Source organism: Propithecus coquereli, unplaced genomic scaffold (genome assembly GCF_000956105.1).
Source record: "Propithecus coquereli isolate 6110/MARCELLA unplaced genomic scaffold, Pcoq_1.0 Scaffold214, whole genome shotgun sequence".
NCBI lineage: Eukaryota > Metazoa > Chordata > Mammalia > Primates > Indriidae > Propithecus > Propithecus coquereli.
This window is the reverse complement of record NW_012146523.1, coordinates 4,758,382-4,778,610: the sequence shown is the minus strand read 5'-3', so window position 1 is coordinate 4,778,610 and position 20,229 is coordinate 4,758,382. Positions and strand designations below refer to the sequence as shown.

Genomic DNA, 20,229 nt, shown 5'->3' with positions numbered 1-20,229 from the left:
TAAAAATCTTAAAAAAAGATTAACTAATTGAATACAGTAATAAACAATGTATACAAAGATAATATTAATACCTCATGACCAAGTGAGATTTATTCCAGGACTAAAAGGTTCACTTAACATTCAAAAATCAGTAAGTGTAATTCACCATATTAAGAAACTAAAAAAGGAAAAACACATGGTTATCACATTAGACACAGAAAATACATTTAACAAAAATCCATTATCTATTCCTAATGAAAACCCTGAGTAAAGTAATAGAAGGAAACTTCTTCAACATCTGTGGCACCTACAGAAAAAAAAAAAAAACACACACAGCTAAAATCATATGTAATAGCGCAACAGTATTTTTTCGCTAGGACAGGGAACAAGATAAAGAAGTCTGTTCTCACCACTACTATTCAACATTGTACTAGATGTTCTAGTCAGTGTAATAAGGCAAGAAAAATAAATAAAAAAGCATCCAGATTGGAAAGGAAGAAATAAACTCTTATTATTCACAGATAACACGACTGTCTACATAAAATTGAATAGAATCTACAAAAAAGCCACCAGAATAAGTGAGTTTAGCAAGGCTGCCAGATAGACAATCAATATACAAAAACCAAATGGAGAAAACATGGGAAAAATCAGAGAACCAGAAAATAATTCAATAGATCCAATTTGAAAAGTTAATCAGAGAGAAAGGAAATGATACTGAAAGGAAATTTTGGACAACAGGAATGAAGAAGGAACAACAGAAAGGGCAAATGCAGTAAACTGTTCTTAAGTTTTTAAAATTATTTTGACAGAAGCAAAAATTATAGCATTCTTGATGTATTTAGGGTAGTATTAAAGATAACTAGATCATAAAGGTGAGAAGGTAAAGCAATTTTAATGTTGGTAAGATATCTACATTTCACTTGAATGATAAAATATTGATGCTGGGAGGCTGTGATAAACCATACATGTATATTGTAATTTCTACCACAATTGCTAAAAAAAAATTAAGAGATAAACTCAAAAACACTATATAAAACAAAGGGACTAAAAATTGAAATCAATGTATTTTTAACTCTGACCAAAATAGTATCAACTAGAAATCAGTAACAGAAAGATAACAGGAAAATGTTCCAACACTTGGAAATTAAATAGCACATTTTTAAATAATCCACAGGTCAGAGAGGAAGAGTCCAAAGAAATAAAAGAATACCACATATTGACCTGAATGAAAATGAAAATACAACATATCAAAATTTGTAATACAAAGAAAGGTAAAGCAATGCTCATAGAAAAATTTATAGCAATAAATGTTCGTAGTAGAAAAAGTCTCAAACCAATAATCTAAGCTTCTACCTGACAAAACTAGAAAAAGGACAAAATGAACCTAAAGTAAGAATAAGAAAATAATAAAGACCATAAATCAATAAAATTGACAACAGAAAATAGATAATTAAATTGGAACTTGTTTTCAGAAAGATCAATAAAAATGGCCCAGATGGTTTCATTAGCAAATTCTACAAAACATTCAAAGAACAAATGACACTAATTCTATAGTCTCTTGCCAACACATTTTATGAGGCCAGCATTACCCTTAAACCAAAAGCAAAATCAGTATTTACAAAAAAAAACACATGCACACAAAAACCCACAAACCAATATGCCCCCTGAACACAGATGCAAAAGTCCTCAACAAAATATTAACAAATCAAACCCAGCAATATATAAAAAGAAAAATGCATCACAATCAAACTGGATTTATTCCAGGAATGCAAGGCCAGTTCACTATCTGAAGTTCAATCAGTGTAATCCATCATATTAACAGTCTAAAAGAGGAAAACGATACAATCATTATCAAGTGTTGCAAAAAAAACACTGGACAAAATTGAACACACATTCATTTAAAAAAAAAAAACTCTTAATAAACTTGAAATAGAAGGGAATTTCTTTAACCTAATGAAAAGCATCTGCAAAAATCCTATAGCTAACATCGTACTTAAAGGTAAAACACTGAATGCTTTCCCTATAAGAACAGTAATATGGAATAAAATTGTATAGAACTATATATACACACACGTATAAGTGCATGTAAAACCTGGTGAAAACTGAAAAGGTCTATAATCTAGTTAATAGTATTGTAGCTCCAACTTCAATTTCCTGGTTTTGATATTGTACTACAGTTATATACGGTGTCACCACTGGGGGAAGCTGTGCAAAAGATACATAAGACTCTATAGAGTATTCTTTGCAACTTCATGTGAGTATATAATTATTTCAAAATAAAAAGTTAAAGAAAAAACTTCTAGAATTAACCATAGGAGAAAATCCTCCGACCCAGAGTTAGGCAAAAAGTTCTTATATATGTATATGTGATACCAAACACATGATCCTTAAAAAATATAAACATATCAATGAATTAGACTTCATCAAAATTACAAACTCTTGCCCCATGAAAGTCTCTATTAAGAAGATAAAAAGATGAGCCACACATGAAGAAAAAAAATCTCATATCTGACAAAACTTTTATCCAGAATATACAAAGACTTCTTACTCAACAGTAAGAAACAACAATCCAATTAGAAATGGGAAAAAGACTTGAACAGATACTACACCAAAAAGGATACACAGATAGCAAATTAAACATATGAAGAGACATACAATATCATTAGCCATTAGGGAAATTCAAATTGAACTTACCAAGAAATACCACTAAAGACCTATTAAAATGGATAAAATTTAAAAATATGATAATATCAAATGCTAACAAGAATGCAGAACAACTGGATTTCTCACACATTTCTGGTGGGAACATAAAATGGTATAGCCACTCTGGAAGATAATTTCCTATAAAGTTAAAAACAGACTTACCATACGACCCAGTAAATACACTCTTCAGTGTATTTATCCTAGAGAAATGAAAACCTGGGTTCACAGAGAAACCTGTACACAGATGTTCACTTCAGTTTTCTTTGTAATAGCCCAAACCCAGAAATAATGCAAAACTCCTTCAACAGGTGAATAAATAAACAATGGTTCATTCAGACACTTAAATATTACTCAGCAACAAAACAGAATGAACTTCTGATACACAACAACCTGGATGGATCTCAAGGGGAACAGGCTGAATTAAAAAAAGATAATCTCAAAGGGTATATATCATATGATTCCATTTACATAACATTCTTGAAGTAACAAAATTACAGTCATGAAAAACAAATCATTGGTTGCCAGTAGTCAGAGCTGGGGAAAAGGTGTAGCTATTAAGGGGTAACAGAAGGGATTTTCTTTGTGGTGATGGAAGAGCTCTGTATGCTGATTGTGGTCATAGTTTCTCACATCTTCACATACGATAAAATGTCATATTACAATTGAACAAACAAACAAAAGTATGTGTAAAGAGTGGCGAAATTTGACTAAGACAAGTACATGACTCAGCAGTATTATTCAATGCCAATTCCTGGCTTCCTTCTTTACAATTAATTATAGGAGTGTGTCCCAATCTTTTTTTTCATTTTTGCCCTAAAAGGAGCCTTTTCTGACATTTTTTCCTAATGTTCCCCTATGAAATATCACAGACATATTGTATATGTTTATGTAGTGCATGTATATAACAGTGCTTTATATATTAAAAAGAGTAAGGTCTTTGTCCACCCCAATATCAATTTTTGTCTTTTTTTTTTTTTTTTTTGAGACAGAGTCTCACTCTGTTGCCCGGGCTAGAGTGTCATGGTGTCATCCTAGCTCACAGCAACCTCAAATTCCTGGGCTCAAACGATCCTACTGCCTCAGCTTCCCAAGTAGCTGGGACTACAGGCATGTGCCACCATGCCTGGCTAATTTTTTCTATATATTTTTAGTTGTTCAGATAATTTCTTTCTATTTTTTTAGTAGAGATGGGGTCTCGCTCTTGCTCAGGCTGGTCTGGAACTCCTGAGCTCAAACAATCCGCCCATCTCGGCCTCCCAGAGTGCTAGGATTACAGGTGTGAGCCACCATGCCCAGCCTCAATTTTTGTCTTTTTGAGTGAAATATCACACCTATTGAGAATACATGTACTATGGCTAGGTAAGACAGCATCATTAGAGAAAGCTGGGAAAAGGGTGCATGGAAACTGTACTATTTTTGCAGTTTCCTGTAAGTATTAAATTATTACAAAATAAAGTTCTAACAAAAAATCAAAAAATACATAAGGAAGAGCAAAGGACCTAGAATACCCAAAACAACATTACAACAGAAGGACAAATTTGAATGATTTGCAACAATTACCTATTTCAAGCCTTACTACAAAGTTAACCAAAGTGGTGTAGTATTGGCATAATTAAAATAACCAAATAGAGTAATGTAACAAAAGTGTCCAGAAATACTTCCACGTATATACAATTAATTTATTAACAAATATACCAAGGGTAGTCAATGAAGACATAAAAGTAGTTTCAACAAATGGTGGCAGAACAACTGTATAAACATGAAAAAAATTCAACCTGAACCTTTCAACCCCTACTTCACAGTAACCGCAAAAATTAATTTGTCATGGAACCTAAATGTAGAAACTAAAACTATTAAATGACAACAACAAAACTTCAATTCCTTGGAGTGGACAAAGGTCTCTAAAAAGAGACACAAGGCACAAAACAGAAATTTTAAAAATTATAAATTTTATTTCACCACGCATAAAATCATCTGTTCATCAAAGACAACCATTAAGAAAACTAAAAGGCAAGCCACAGACAAGGAGAAAAAGTTCACAATATATATACATATCTGACAAAGGACTTGAGTCCAGAATATATGAAGTATTCCTACATATCAATAACAAAAACACAAACAACTCAATAAAAAATGGGCAAAAGTCTTGAATGACACTTTACAGAAGAAACACAAATTATAAATACATATGTAAAAAGGTGCTGAAAATTATTAATCATTAATAAGATGCAAATGAAACCCCTTATATCGTTTCACACCCACCAGAATAACTAAAATTAAAAACACAGACAACACCAAATGGTGGAGAAAATGTGGAGCATCTGAAACTTTCATATATTACTGGTGGGACTGTAAAATGATAAACTACTGTGGAAAACTATTGAGTTATAAAGTTAAATATGTTCTATTCCTAGGTGTTCATTTATGCAAGAAAAACATACGTCCAGAAAGAATGAATTTTTGTCAGTTATCTTCATGTTGAGATTTGCCTATGACTTTCCTATCTTATCTTTGCATTGTTTTGGTGTCAAAGTTACACTATTTAAACAATAAACTAGGGACCATTCTCTCCCTTTGTATTCTCCAGAACACTGTGTATAAAAAGTAAAGATCATCATCAGATCCTTGAAAGTTTGGTAGAAACCACCTGTGAGGGTCAGTTTTATGGGTCAGTGAAAACATACATCCAGAAGACAATTTGTACAAGTCTGTTTATGGAAGCATTATTCATAATAGCCTAAAATTACTTAGCAATAATAAACAATAATACTATTGATAAACTACAACTACAGTAGGACATTACTGAAACACTCAAAATAGGTGAATCTCAAAAATATTTGTTAAGGAAAAGAAACCAGACACAAGACACATACATGATTCAAGAACATGCAAAATTAATCTATGGTGATAAAAATTAGAACAGCAGCTGTTTCTGGGGAGTTTGAGAAGAGTACTTTCTGATAATGTTTTGATTGGGGTCCATACACTTATAAAAACTCACTTAAGATCTGTATATTTTACTGTACATTTTACCTCAATTTAAATAGCTTAGCTTAAAAAATGAAATAAATCTACACTCATGGTGGGAAATTTTAACATATAACTGGTAGAAATTAGATAAATAGACAACATTTGTAATTTTCTCCTTAAATATACTGTTCATCTTTTATTAGATTTGTCTCTACTAGTAAAGGTGTCTTTTCATAAATAACATGTTGTAATTATTTACTGCCAGTTTATAGGTTCGACTGATTTTATATTGTCCTTATAACCAACACAACCTTACTTATCTCTCATTAATTTTTGTAATTTAACAGTAGATTCTCTTTCAATTTCTACGTAGAGAATCATACAGACAGTTTTGCATCTTCTTTTTTAATTCTTACTGGCTATGTCCTTTAGAAAAGGAATTAATAATAACTCGTAGGACCCCTGTCTTGGATACTCGAATTTTGCTTAGAATTTTTGTCAGTTATCTTCATGTTGAGATTTGCCTATGACTTTCCTGTCTTATCTTTGCATTGTTTTGGTGTCAAAATCACATTACTTAAACAATAAATGAGGGACCATTCTCTCCCTTTATATTCTCCAGAACACTGTGTGTAAAAAGTAAAGATTATCATCAGTACCTTGAAAGTTTGGCAGAAACCACCTGTGAGGGTCACTTTTATGGGTCAACTTGACTAGGTTACAGTCTCCAGTTACTCAATTAAACAATAATCCAGATGTTGCTGTGAAGGTATTTTGCAGATTTATGTAAAGAAGATTATCCAAGATAATTTGGGTGGGTTCGATTCAATCAACTGAAAAGCCATAAAAGCAGAAGTGAAGTTTTCTTGGAAAATTCCGCCTACTGACTGCAGCTTCAGCTCATGACCAAGAGTTCCAAGCCTGCCCTTCCCTATAGCCTGCCCCGTCCTGCACATTTTGGACTTGCCCCGCTGGCCCCCACAATCACTTATGCCAATTTCTTACAATAATTCTCTCAATATATATTATACACACATACACACACACACACACACACACACACACACACACACACACACACACGTATTTTTTTTTCCTCCCACTGATTGTTTCTCTGGTGGAACCCCGACCAATACACCACCTACCAAGGCTTGGGTTCTGGGGGGTGTGTGTGTATGCATGTATGAGATACACAGATACAAAGAGACTTTTAACCACTGCTTCAATTCTTTTAAGGGCTTTTTATTTATTCTTGAGTCAGGTGCAGTTTTAGCAAGTTTATATTTCTCAAGGACACTATCTATTTCATCTAAATTTTCCAAATAATGATATGAAAGTATTCACATGATTTTTTTTCTCTTTACCACACCTGTAATTCTATCCCAATTTTCACTGCCTATGTCAGGGGTAGACAAGCTTTTTCTGTTAAGGACCAGTGTATAAATATTTTAAACTTTGCAGGCTACATACCATATCTGTCATGTATATTCTTTATTTAAAAAACAAACAAACAAAAAAGCACTTTAAAAATGTTACTAATCATTCCTACCTTGAAGGCCTTACCAATTTGGCCCACAGGCCATAGTTTGCTGACTTCTTTGCTATACCATTTATTTATTCTTTCTTTTTCCTTTGCTTTGCCAGAAACTGTCAAAAAATAAGGCGGGGGGGGACCAACACTGAGCTTATAGAGGGAACTGAAGTATGGACAGAGAGAAAAGGACAGATTCAGAAGGAGGCACTACAGGACTGGTGGGACCTAAAGGAGCTGAGGGAAAGGGATGATTCAAGAAGGGCTCCCAATTTTCTGTCTTCAACTAAAATGTGACCACTCATTGAGACAGGGAATACAAAAGACGGACCAGGTAAGACGGGAATTCAGTTGTGGAAATGTTGAATTTAAAGTGACTATGAGACATCTCATAGAGTGGAAAAGTGTGTCTACTTGAAGAGAACATCATAAAATTGGGACTTTCTCCACAAATTCCTTTTCTCCTTTCCTACAGCATAAATCATAATTAGGCATAAATAATTAACAGTGTAATTACTGAACAAATTAGAAGACATTGTGATATACTGACCTATTTCATAAAACTAATTTCAAAATGTTACCTTTTCCTTTTACTTATATAGTTTTAATCTATACAACTTATTTATGATTTATTTAATCTATACAATTTATGATTTATCATTCATCCTGATGAATCTACTCTTTGCTCTACAAATCTTGCAAAGGTCTTAGACAACATTATTTTGAATCAATTCCTCAAATACAGACATAGCTTTGTAATACTGATCCATTTTTCTATAAATAAATTGTAATAGAAGTTTACCTATATTATGACTTCAAAGTTCTAATACTCCATACATTTGTAAAATGGCTTGAAAGACTTCTTATGTTCATTCTTGTAAAATCTCCTAGGCAAAGAAATAATTCTAGAATTAAATAAATATTGATTTTGATTTCTCAAGCTCTTGGTGTTAAATCAGATAATGACTGTTTAAAATATATAAATTCTGCTAAATATTTTCCCATTTGATAGCATACCACTAAATATCAATTATTAATATTAATTATAACTTTATAATTATATACAAATATTTCAAAGCTATCTTCAACACTACAAATATTATAGATGCATCACTTTTTATTCATAACATTACAAAGCGATTCCCTTAATGCCAATCTGGTGATATGTTATATTAAATATATTTGTACAAGAGCTTGCAAAAATAAAAATCAAATTTTGAAAGTCTGATGCTATACAGTCACATAAATTTATACCAAGATAAAGAATCAGGATAACACCACCTGGGAAAATTTCCAAAGCTCTAACTTCTCAACATTCTATCATCATCTGAAAGTCAATTTTCACCTTTTTCACTGGCTGAATTTGTTAGCTCAGATTTTGCTTTGGGGCTCATGTGTTCTTGCAATATGGCAGCACTAGATTATAAGGCTACCGACAACAGCATTTGCTATGAATCCACAAAGACAACAGTGAAGCAAATCAGAATATTACAGAATCTTTCAGAGGAAAGAATGTAACACATGAAGGGCAAGGCATGCCTTTTCAATAATGAAAATGTTCTAGTTTAACTAATTTGATTTTTATTTATGTAATGTCACTTTTTTTTTTAATTTCCTACTTACACTTATTTGTTCCTGAAGACATTTTGGTGCTACTGTTTACTCCAAACGAAAAACAAGAAAAAATCTTGTAATAAATCTGCAACAGTGTTCTCATTAGCAACAGTTTCTGTCTTTAGGTCCCTCTTTACTAGCTACCAAGAACCCCATGCAGATGGCCTGTACAATACAGTAAGACCAGAGTTCTCGATTGTTAGTTTTAAGCACCTCACATCAGGAAGCTAGGCACACTCCAGGTCCCCTCAACAGCACAAAGATATGGATGTTCATGACCAGATTTTCATGTTCTTGCCAATTTGTTCATACCTTCCTGTTATAATGATAGCGTAAAATGAGGAAGGGGGTGGGGGGAGAGAGGTCTCAGAATGGGAAAATTAATACAGTGAGGATCAGCATTCCTTTCACCTACTTCCCTTCAAGCCATACTTGAATTGACAACACAAAAACAAGAAGTTAAACAATAGTGGGAGAGACTCCCCTCCCCCTCCCCCACCCTGCAGTGCTCTGGCCTGCCTCTGGCTATGAAATAAGAAGATGAGGGCCATGAATGCATAGTCTTTGTAACAGCCTTCTCAGGTGAGTATTTTGATTCCATTTTGCAGATAAAGAAGTGGAAGCTCACAGAGGTGAAATGGCCTAAACCTCAAATAAACTCATAAAGTGGCAATGCCAAGATCATGTAACCTGGTTCCCAAACCTTCCAGGACACCACCATACATGTAAGGTGGTGGCCTATTTAAGGGGACTTCAGCAAATAAACTTAAGTGAGCTTCCGTGGTTATGCTGAAACAGGGAAACAACACTTAGACAGTTAAGACTATGTTTCAGAAGCATTATTTTGAAGAAGCAAAATTCAAAATTTCATAGTTCTCATTTTTTTAATCAGAAAGTAAAGTCAAAGGGAATTCTGATTCTATTTCCTACCATGGAAAAATTATTTAAAAAAGAAAAAGAGCAAAAGGAGTAATTTGTCAGTTGGATGCAAAACACATTCAAAAAGAGTAAACATCAAATATTAGGTCAATCAGTAACAATCTAATTTGGTATAAGCACAAACTCTTAAAAATACAGAAAGTACACCAATGAGGTAGATGTGCCTATCTCTGCTTAGCTTCTGGGTCAGACACCGCCCATCTCCCACAACAGGAGGCTTCAGCCGCCGTCTCCCATCCTGTCAGCTTTCTCTGTTAACAACCACCTTGTCCACACTGGCTGTGCCCATTTCCCAACAGCACCTATTTCTTGGACCTCAGATTCTGCAGACTGCTACGTGCTAAAACTTCCTCCTCCACCCACATTGCTTTACCCAAGATGAAGCTAGAAAAGGACAACAAATCTAAAAGTATACCAAAGCAGGAAATCAACTTATGCAATAAGACATGCCAATTTTAGAAATGTGCTGCAACCTCCATTGTGGCCATAATTTCTTAAATGAACAAGTTTCACGTTTACTTTATTTGGTAAAACTCTGAGATTATTCTTTCATACAACCACAATTTCCCATTGATATCTGGTAGAAGATGGGCAGTGTTATGGGAACAGAAGCACATACCTGAGAAAGGAATAAATGACAGGATGCCCATGGCCAGACTTAGCAATACACTGCCTAACTATTTTTTCTCTCATATACATCTAGAAGACGGTAGAATATTTTCAACACTATAAATGTTCCTCAATATGTTTGTCCACCCTATCTCCACTGGTTCTTCTTCATCGTATGATATTTGATAAGATTTCTATAGAGAAAATGTACTACTTTGATAATGGGGTAAAGAAATTATTTTTATATTGAGAGGTTATTCACTTACTTCAAAGATTCAGCCTGTGCTCAAATCACATCATCTTTGTTGGTATGGCAGAGCCAGTCTAAGTAAACATGAAAACCAGTTCCATAATATAACTTTACTGGGGGGAGAAGGGGAGCAGCGGCTATGGTTTGGATGTGATTTGTTTGTCCCCATCAAATTTCATGTTGAAATTTGATCCCCAACGTAGTGATGTTAGGAGGTGGGTCCTAGGAGGGAGATGTTTGGGTCATGGGGATGACCGATCCCTCATGAATGGCTCTGTGCCCTCCTAAGGATAGAGAGCCAGTTCTTGGTCTTGTGAGACTGGATTGGTTCTCAGTGGAATGGATTAGTGCCCAAGAGGGTGGGTTGTTATAAAGCCAGAACGCCCCTGGGTTTGGTCCCTCTTAGCACATGCCTACTTCCCCTCTAACCTTCTCCGCCATGTTTTGACACAGCACAAAAGCCCTCACCAGAAGCTGAACAGATAATAGCGCCATGCTTCTTGTATAGAACCGTGAGCTAAATAAACCTCTTAAATAAACCTCTTTTCTTCATAAATTACTAAGCTTCAAGTATTCTTTTACAGCAACACAAAATGGACTAACATGGCAGAGGCACCATTTCCCAGGATGATCACCTACCACCTTTACCAGATTGTCTCTGGCTAACCTCTGGCTGAAATTTAAATTCACTTTCAGAACAAAGATTTTCCAAAATGAGGACATTAAGATCAGTGTACTGTAGAGTCTGAAGGAAAACTTTTTTAAAGTCTCAAAAATACCCTGAACAAAGGTAACAATACTAGAGAAACTATAAACACTGCAAGGTAATATCTGCTCTTATTCCTCTTGTGGCACTCCTACAAGGTTCTATCCCTAAAGATGGTATTTACGATGCTGAGTTCTCAGTGCTCATCTCTATCTCCAACTTTACTTTGTCCACATTAGCAACTATCTACTGGTAATTTCCAAATCCCACCAACATCTCAATTCCAACTTCAATTTTCTACAACTTAAACCTTCATTTTGCCATCCTGGTGGTTATGTTATCCTCCTTACCTAAAAAAATCAGCTGACATTTTAGAGTACACAAAAAGAGCACAATAAATATGTGCAGAAGGAAGGAAAGAATGGTGGAAGGAACTGTTTTACAAACATGATGTCATTTAGAAACAGGTATGGAGAAACTAAAACGCAGAGAGCTCAAAGCAATCTTGCAGAGTTATCCAGCAAGTAACTGGTAAAGCCGAACTCCAGTTCAATCTTCATCTTTTTCATCTTCTACCTCTTATTTTTTTAGTCGAGTTTATTTATTTAAAATCCAACTCAACTCTTCTCTATCCCCAAATTCTCCCTGGCCCCTGGCACCTGAAAGTGATTTCTCCTTTCTCTAACCTCAAGATTTTGCCTGCACCAACAGAATTACACACACACACTATATATGCAATCCTCTTCTCCTGCTAGATCAACAGCTGGTATGGACTGAACTGTGTCCACCCTCCCCCAAATTCACATATTGAAGCCGAATCCCCAGTGTGACTATATTTGGAAATAGTGCTTTTAGAGAGGTAATTAAAGTTAAATGAGGTCTTAAGGGTGGGGCCCTAATCCAATAGGATTTGTGGCCTTATAGGAGGTAAAGAGCTTGCTCTGGCACATGCACGGGTGCTCTCTCTCTGTCTCTCTCTTTCTCTCTACCATGTGAGGACACAGACAAAAGACCACCATATGCAAGTCAGGAAAAGAGTCCTCCCCAGCAACCAAATCAGCTGGCACCTTGATCTTAGACTTCTTAGCCTCCACAACAGTATGAAAATAAATATCTATTGTTTAAGCCACCCAATCTATGTTGTGTGGGTCACCCAGTCTATAGCATTTGGTTGTGGCAGCCCAAGCTAAGATAGATTTTGGTACCAGAAGTTCTCAATTTGGCTGTATTGAAGAACCACCTGGGAAGACTTTAAAAATTCTGATGCTTGGGCCCTACCCCAAACCAGAAACACTGGGCTAAAACCTAGGCATTGGTATTTTTAAAAGCTCCCCAGGTAATTCTAACATGCAGCTAGATTAAGAACTGCTACATGAAAAAGTTAAGTTTAATGAGGTCAGAGACCATGTCTAACTCATATTTGTAACTCCTTTTAACTCCTAGCATATGGTAAATATGCAATGAAACTGTTTAACAGTTTCATTGTGATATATATTTAAAAGAGTTTTAGTATTTGATAGTTACAGATATTGTTAAATATTTATTATGCACCTATTACATACCAATCATCATGCTAGAGATTGTATATATGATAATGAATAAAACAAGCAAGCTTTCTTATTCTGCAGCACAAACATTTGACACTCTACATTCCAATTAATCATATTTAGAAAATTAACATACCTTTTGATCTGTAAAAATCTCCCAGTAACAGTTCTTTAGCAAAACACAATGAAGGACAGTAAACACCAGATTCTGAAAAAATTTTTCCCTCAATCTTCTTATTTAAAGATGTAAAAATCTAATAGGGGATTGTGGGGGAAGTTAATTTGGTTATCAGTGTTCTCATTTGGGTACAATTTTGGTCCACTCGTATAAAGTACAAGGTAATATTTCTCATATTTTTGACATCTAAAAACAGATTTTTACACATATGCTATTAATACCCCTAAACAAAAATAATGATATTAATCCAGTCAATGAAACATAAACTTGAAGTTATTTTTTTCTGTGTTTAGTCAAGAACCCCTTGAGACCAATGACAAGAATTTAGAATCAGAAAAGTTTAAGACTTGAAGCAACCTTAGCAGTTATCTGACATATCTCACTCTCCCTACCTCTCAACCTTAACCCTCATATTATGTCATTTAGAATAGGTTAATAAAGTCTGAAATAAGTCAGTTCTACTAACTACCAATTTGGTGTTGATTCCACAACAGTGCACTGCCTCCCTGGGGGATAGTGGGCAATTTTCTAGACTTTTGGTGAAATTAGCTGGCCTATCCTTTCTAGTCATGTGATCTCTGATAGATTTAAAGAGGTAAAATCATATGAAAAATATTTACTGTTTATTACACAGGTAGAATATTCCTAGTCTCTAAGTCATGTTTTTCTTTATCTCTCAAATTATTTGTTGTATACAGAAATATCACATCTGTAGGTTTCCTTTTATTTGTTAAGAAAAAGACTTCAGATCTAGAATAGAAAAAACTCTATACACAGGTTATGATATTTTGGCAGGTTTTTTTAAAAAATTCTAAATATTAAAAAAAAATTTCAAAGACTAGGAGGTGGTGACAATCAGGGAAAACACCCTATGAAACTGACTTTAAAGAGGTATGAAAAATGAACAAGGATTAGATAGATGTGGGGATAAGGAAAAGAGGGAAAATTCTAGAGAGAACAGCATGTACAATGGCCTAGAAGACAAAAAAAATTAAATAAAATAAGGCGTGGCCTATCTTAGGTATAGGCCAATTTTATTCAAACCTTTTGACCACGACCCCATGATGCTTTATTGGATGCAGGATATATACCAGTATGTAAGTATGCAAGTGCTGCAGTCCCCAACCCCTGGGCCACAGACCATTAGGAACTGGTCTGTGGCCTATTAGGAACTGTGCCACACAGCAGGATGGAAGCAGCGAGCAAATGAGCAAAGCTTCACCTGTATTTATAACCACTCCCCATGACTCACATCACTGCATAAGCACTGCCTCCTGACAGATCAGCAGCAGCATTAGATTCTTATAGGAGAATAAACCCTACCGTAAACTGCGCGTGTGAGGGATCTAGGTTGCACACTTCTTATGAGAATCTAATGCCTGATGATCCGAGGTGGAGCTGAGGCAGTGATGTTAGTGCTGGGGAGCAGCTGCAAATACAGATTATCATTAGCAGAGAGGTTTGACTGCACAATAAACTTAATGTGTTTGAATCGTCCCGAAACTATACCCTCCCCGCTGGTCCGTGGAAAAATTGTCTTCCATGAAACCAGTCCCTGGTACCAAAAAGGTTGGGGACCACCGTACAAGTGTGTAAGTACCCCACCCTATCAATCACTACCCAAATTCTCGTTATCCAAACTAAGACCCCTAATAGAATCAGACAAATTATTTTTAAGATAGAGCTGGTATCCCTCCACAGCAGAGAGCACTGGAGCATTCACACCCACAACCTTCTCAGGATTGCCCTTTGGCATGGTAGTCCTTTGCAGTTTTCCATGCTGATCCATGCTCCCAACTCCTGCAGTAACCAATGACTGATAGATGGCACAAAAGGTCAGCTCCCTTGCCTCCAAGGCAGAATAAACTGTACTTTGTGGTACACCAGGGCTGATTAGGTGAAGACTACCCTTCCCTAAAACCACATCCTCACTCAGCTTCTTCCTTTTCCCTACCCTATTTCCCTTATTCTCTCACATGTTTTTTTCCTAAGGGTAGTCTATTAATAAATCATTTACATATAAAACACCCAAGTGGTACCCAGACCTAGTGACCAGATCTTATTCTCTAATACTGTGCCCAAATGAAAGGAACCAGGGCTTATCAGAGAAACAACTAATTCTATGGATCAGCCAGGGTAGGTACAAGATGAGCCAGTGCTATCTTGTGTGATGAAAAAAAGGATATGCTCAAAAAAAAAAAGAAAAAAAAAAAGATGACAGCATATCACAAGGATCCAGAAGCTAGCTTGGAGAAACTCTCACTGGCCAAATCTGGGAAAATTTGAGCACAAATATTAATTATGTACATTAACAAAGTATAAACCATTGAAAAAATAGGAATTCATGAGTCCTTATCAATAATAAATCCATAAATAAATGAATAGGAAACAAAGCAGTCTTTTGCTTACCACAAAAATGTCAAGAACCATCTAGTAAATGAGGAAGAAGTGCTGGAGGTAAAAAAATCATCATTTCACAACCATCATGGGAAAGACTGAATCAGACAAATCATCAGTGCATGCTAAATCAAAGGGGAATATTTGATGAACAGATATTTACATGGTCGCAAATGGCCTTCTAACAGATTACTTATTAATTGCAAAAGAAAAAAACAGCAAAGAAATGAGGAAAAACATTGAGTTGGTGATCAAAATTAACATCGCCTATGAGGGACAGACAGAGATCACGTGCCTCCAGATGCGATACCCTAAAAAAGGCACATCACCATGTGTGCAATATTCAGCTGGGATAGAGGTTACCCTCAATCAATCTAAACAAAAGTCAAATCAACAAAGAATGAGGAAAGTTCTATTTGTCACTCCCTTACCTAAAAACTTGTGGTGTCTTTCCATTGTTCTTAGTATAAAATTCAAATTCCCTGAAGTGGTTTATAGGACATTTCATGATTCACAACTGAAATCCCTCTGCTGCCATGGCACACACTCCCCTTTGATCTAATTCTCTTTTCTTAAGTTCTTTGTTTAAGTCAGTGTTTCATATTTCACAGAGCAACCCATCAGAAGGTTGTTAAACTAATCTAGTGAGACAAAACCAATGCATTTTCTATGGCAAATACACTTTTAATTTAGAAACACAGAAAATGTGGATGTCAAAAATTTTTTTTAAGTTCTGAACTACCAAAATAATTTATGTCTAAGAAGACACTCTGAGTCTAGAGATATAGAGGCAATAATAAATTCAAAAATTTTCGAATCAGCTCCATGACCTTTTAATCACATAACGCTCAGAAAAAAAGATCCTTCAAATCTGTTTATATGTTTAACTTAAAAAGAAAAATTTTCCAGTATATATAAATGCTAGTACCCCTAAAGCTAATCTACCTACATCCACATAGGAACCACTAAAAGAACCCCTGTATCCCAAATACTCCAAGAGTAGCCATAATGACATCCTCTCAAGACACATACATCTTAATGAAATGTCATGAAATTCTGATCCCACTTTCTATCCCGAGCCCTATCCCTGCCGCATTTTCCTTCCCTTATCAGATTCCTAGAACAGAACGGCAAAGGAGGGACACCCAGATACATATACACACAAACTTGATTACAGAAACTTCCTTTAGGCTATCACTGCCCCACTGTGTAAAAGTAGAGAATGAACCCATGCTCACTGACAGATGGAAGAAAAACCTCCTATCCTGCTAAAATGAGGGAAAAGTAGAAGAAAAAGGAGGGAGAAAGGAATCACTTCTAGTTAGTAGAGAAAGTAAAAAATCAAAATTATCCAGACCAGGTTCCTGAGGGCTGTTAATATAATCATGTCCCAAAACTTCTCTGGCACATGGCATATAGGTAAAGGCATAATTGAGTGTTCTTTCAGTATTTTTGATTATTGGGCTATTTTACGACTTGTTAGGGACAGAGGTTAACTTCTAGAATCTTGTCAAGCAGAGACAGAAATGATTTCGGAGATTGGAAATATAACTTCAAAGATTACATCTTATGGCCCTGTTGTAAATTAACCAGTTTTTATCTAAGGCAGCAATCTATGAAACTGACAATGTATCTAGCTTCTCAAATGCTTTTTGTACTTATTTTTACATCTTACTGGGTCTCTCACTGATTAATAAGTTGAAGAAAATCTTCAACATATACTCACTTTGTATTTGCATGAGTGATAATTTTACCTTTTTGAAAATTATATTTTCATAAGCATCACTTTTAACATTGTTTCTATAGGTAATCATGGGTTCTACATTAGAAATAAACAACCTTTTACATTTTTTAATCACCTAAATTTGACCAGATTTTTAAAACGTACAATCCTTGTAGAAAAGGTTATTAACTGGTAAAGAAGCTATAACTTGGAATAAGATTGTGTAAGTTATACTGTGTATTTCTGAATCATTACTATTGAGATCAAAGGTCCCATTTATAACTAAAAGATGTAGGGAGAATTTCCTCTAGGAATAGGAAGAAGATTAGACTAACAAAAAAACAAAACTAAAGGACAAGTCAATAAAACTATGAGAGTTTAAAACAGTGGTTCTCCTCTATTCTGTGTGCACATTAGACTACCTCTGGAATATTTTTAAATGTTGGAGACTTGGGCCCTATTCCAGACAAATTAAATCTGAATATCTGTGAGTGCAACCCAGGTATCAGTATTTTTTAATAGCTTAATCTCTCCTCACAGCCACTTTTCCTGGGTGTTTTGGATCCTCTTCAGCCTTTTCTCTCTGCATTCAAATTGTAAGAGAAAATACTTAACATAATTATAGCCAATAAACCTACACAGTTATTGCCCCTACATTAAAAAAAGGAAAACAGTTTAGCACTTTTTTATATGTTTGCTGGCCATTAGTCTGTCTTCCTTTGAAAAGTTTCTGTTCATGTCCTTTGCCCATTTATTGATGGGGTTGTTTGATTTTTTTCTTGTTGATTTTCTTAAGTTCTATATAGATTCTTGTTATCAGCCCTTTATCGGATGTGTAGAAAGCAAATATTTTCTTCACAATGTTTCTTACAGTCTGTAAAAGTGTGTATATGGTGGAGGGAGGGGTGTTCATTTTCTTTCTTCTACTGCTAGAATATAAGCTCTACTGGGAGCAAGAATCTTATTTGTCCCGTATACTAGGGCCTCGGACCTAGAACAACACATGGTATATACTGGGCACGTCAAGTATTTGTTTAGTCAATAAATACTCAAATGGTGGCATGGTCTACAGGGCTCGACTGGAAATTAAATTACCTGGGTTCTATCCAGACTTGCCTCTACCATCAATTAGCTGTGTGTTCTTGGGTACACTACAAGATTAAAGTGGGTTAAGAGTAACTGGAAGATTAGAAAGTGAAGACAGCAAGTAAGAATTTCTTTTTTTTCTAAATTTCCTTGTCTAACACAAATACAGACATATGGAAGTCTTTACTCAGTTTCCTAATTTGTATGAGTTACTTTGAAAGTCACTTTCAGTTTAGAAATACTAGAATTATATGGGCCTCAATCTGAACCTTAACTTATCCAACCCCCATTTACATCCCTTCTAACCCCATGAACCAAATCAGGGTATTCACCCTGTAACTAAACATCACACACTACACTTTATTACCTACACCTCTGCTCATGGCTGCTGCCTCGTCTCCAACTTCAACACCTGGAAATTCTATCCTTTAAAGCCCAGATCAATTGCTAACTGCTTCAGAAAGTCTAATCCAATTATCTAGCCCAAAATTGATATGATCGTTATGAGTTCAAGAATTCCTTTATGCTTCAAACTAGAGTACTCCCTGATTTTACCACTACTTGCTTGGACTAGTAACTTAACCTCTCTGAGCCTCAATTTCCTAATCTGTAAAATGGAGATAAAAGAACCTACAATACAACATACTATTGTTGGATAACTGAGAATATTTAGCTTGATAAAGTGTTCAACTAATATATTATTTGTGTGTTACACATATTTTTCATGCTCCTTAAGGGCCTCGAAAATGTCTTTTTCAATTCTGAATCTCCAAAGGTTTGAAACCATTTCACCTCCCCAATGCCTTTAATTTTCATATCCATAAATGTATTGGATTAATTACCATTCCATCTAAACATGAAGTTCTCTATCTATACCTTCGTATAAACAGCCTAAAGCAAAGATAACACAGGTGAGCTTCTGTAAGGACAGGAATTCCAGGGGAATAACATATTGCTTCAAACGGAAGTGAGTGGAAGCATGAAAGTTAAAATTACTTTCAAGACTTTGGAGATCCTTTCCAAAGAAACTAATTTCTTGCCACAGTGATGGATCTTTTGAACTGCTATTTTTAAGTTGGGCTTCAGGATGAACTTGGGGTCTTTGAACTTCCAAAAAGAAATGTAAAATTGTGACCGGCACGCATACGCAAATGCTTCTGGGGCAAGAGTGTCCACACGAGATATTGTTTAAAGGAGTCTGCCCCAAAGAGGCAAGAGAATAACGAAGAGACTAGTCGCGTTAAAGAGGAAAATACTTTTAAGTCACAAATGGACGACAGTTTAGACAACAAATCGAACCTCACCTAACCATAACCCCCCAAAAATGAGCAGGTGATGACCTAGGACCGAAAGAAGGAGCCCGCCAGGCGCAGGACAGTTGTGGAAGCGGTGAACCTCAAGAGCTCGGCACCTTTCCCAGGTCGGCCTCCAGCCCGCACGGCTCGCGGAGCGAGACCCGGGTCAAGACCCTTCAGAGAACCCCGTTTCCCGCCCCCATACCTGCGGGGTCGAGTGCCATCTCAGCGGGCGGAGAACAAGGCCGCCGGTGTCGGCTCTGGGATAGGGGGCGGGGAGGGGAGGAGCCTGGGCTAGGCTTTAGGTACGGCCTCTGGAAGCCTCCCGCGGTAGGAGGAGGAGGAGCGCGGTACCCTTCGCGCAGCCCGGCCAGGTCCCTTTCCCTCTCCCTTCCCTACTTCCTACTTCCGCCTCCCATTGCGCTTGCGCCCTCCCGGCCCCGCCCCCAAACCCTCAACTCGGCGGTGGAACAGACTTCGCAGAGCGAATGACCAGGGGAATGGGGCGTGGCTGCGCGCGTCTGGGGGCGGGACCATCTCCAGACGCGCGCCCCCTCGCTCTAGAAGGCGTGAGTCCCGGGTTGCGGAGCCCCGGCAGCGCTGTGTTGACAGGAGTCGGACGCGTAGGACTTTGGACTGCGCCTCCCTTGGCGACCAGATCGCAGTCCGAGCCCCGCCCCCATACCAAACCAAATGAATCAT

The 20,229-nt window shown here is 36.3% G+C and overlaps 1 protein-coding gene across 1 annotated transcript in view; it reads right to left on the bottom strand.

The window, feature by feature from the left end:
* CMC1 (C-x(9)-C motif containing 1) overlaps window positions 1–19,858 on the bottom strand; it is a 73,353-nt gene extending 53,495 nt beyond the window's left edge. The window contains exon 1 of the mRNA XM_012644573.1: window positions 19,733–19,858. Coding sequence (XP_012500027.1) covers window positions 19,733–19,751 — 19 coding nt within the window. The 5' untranslated portion in view covers window positions 19,752–19,858. The remainder of the gene's footprint in view (window positions 1–19,732) is intronic.
* Between the last annotated feature and the right edge of the window lie 371 nt (window positions 19,859–20,229).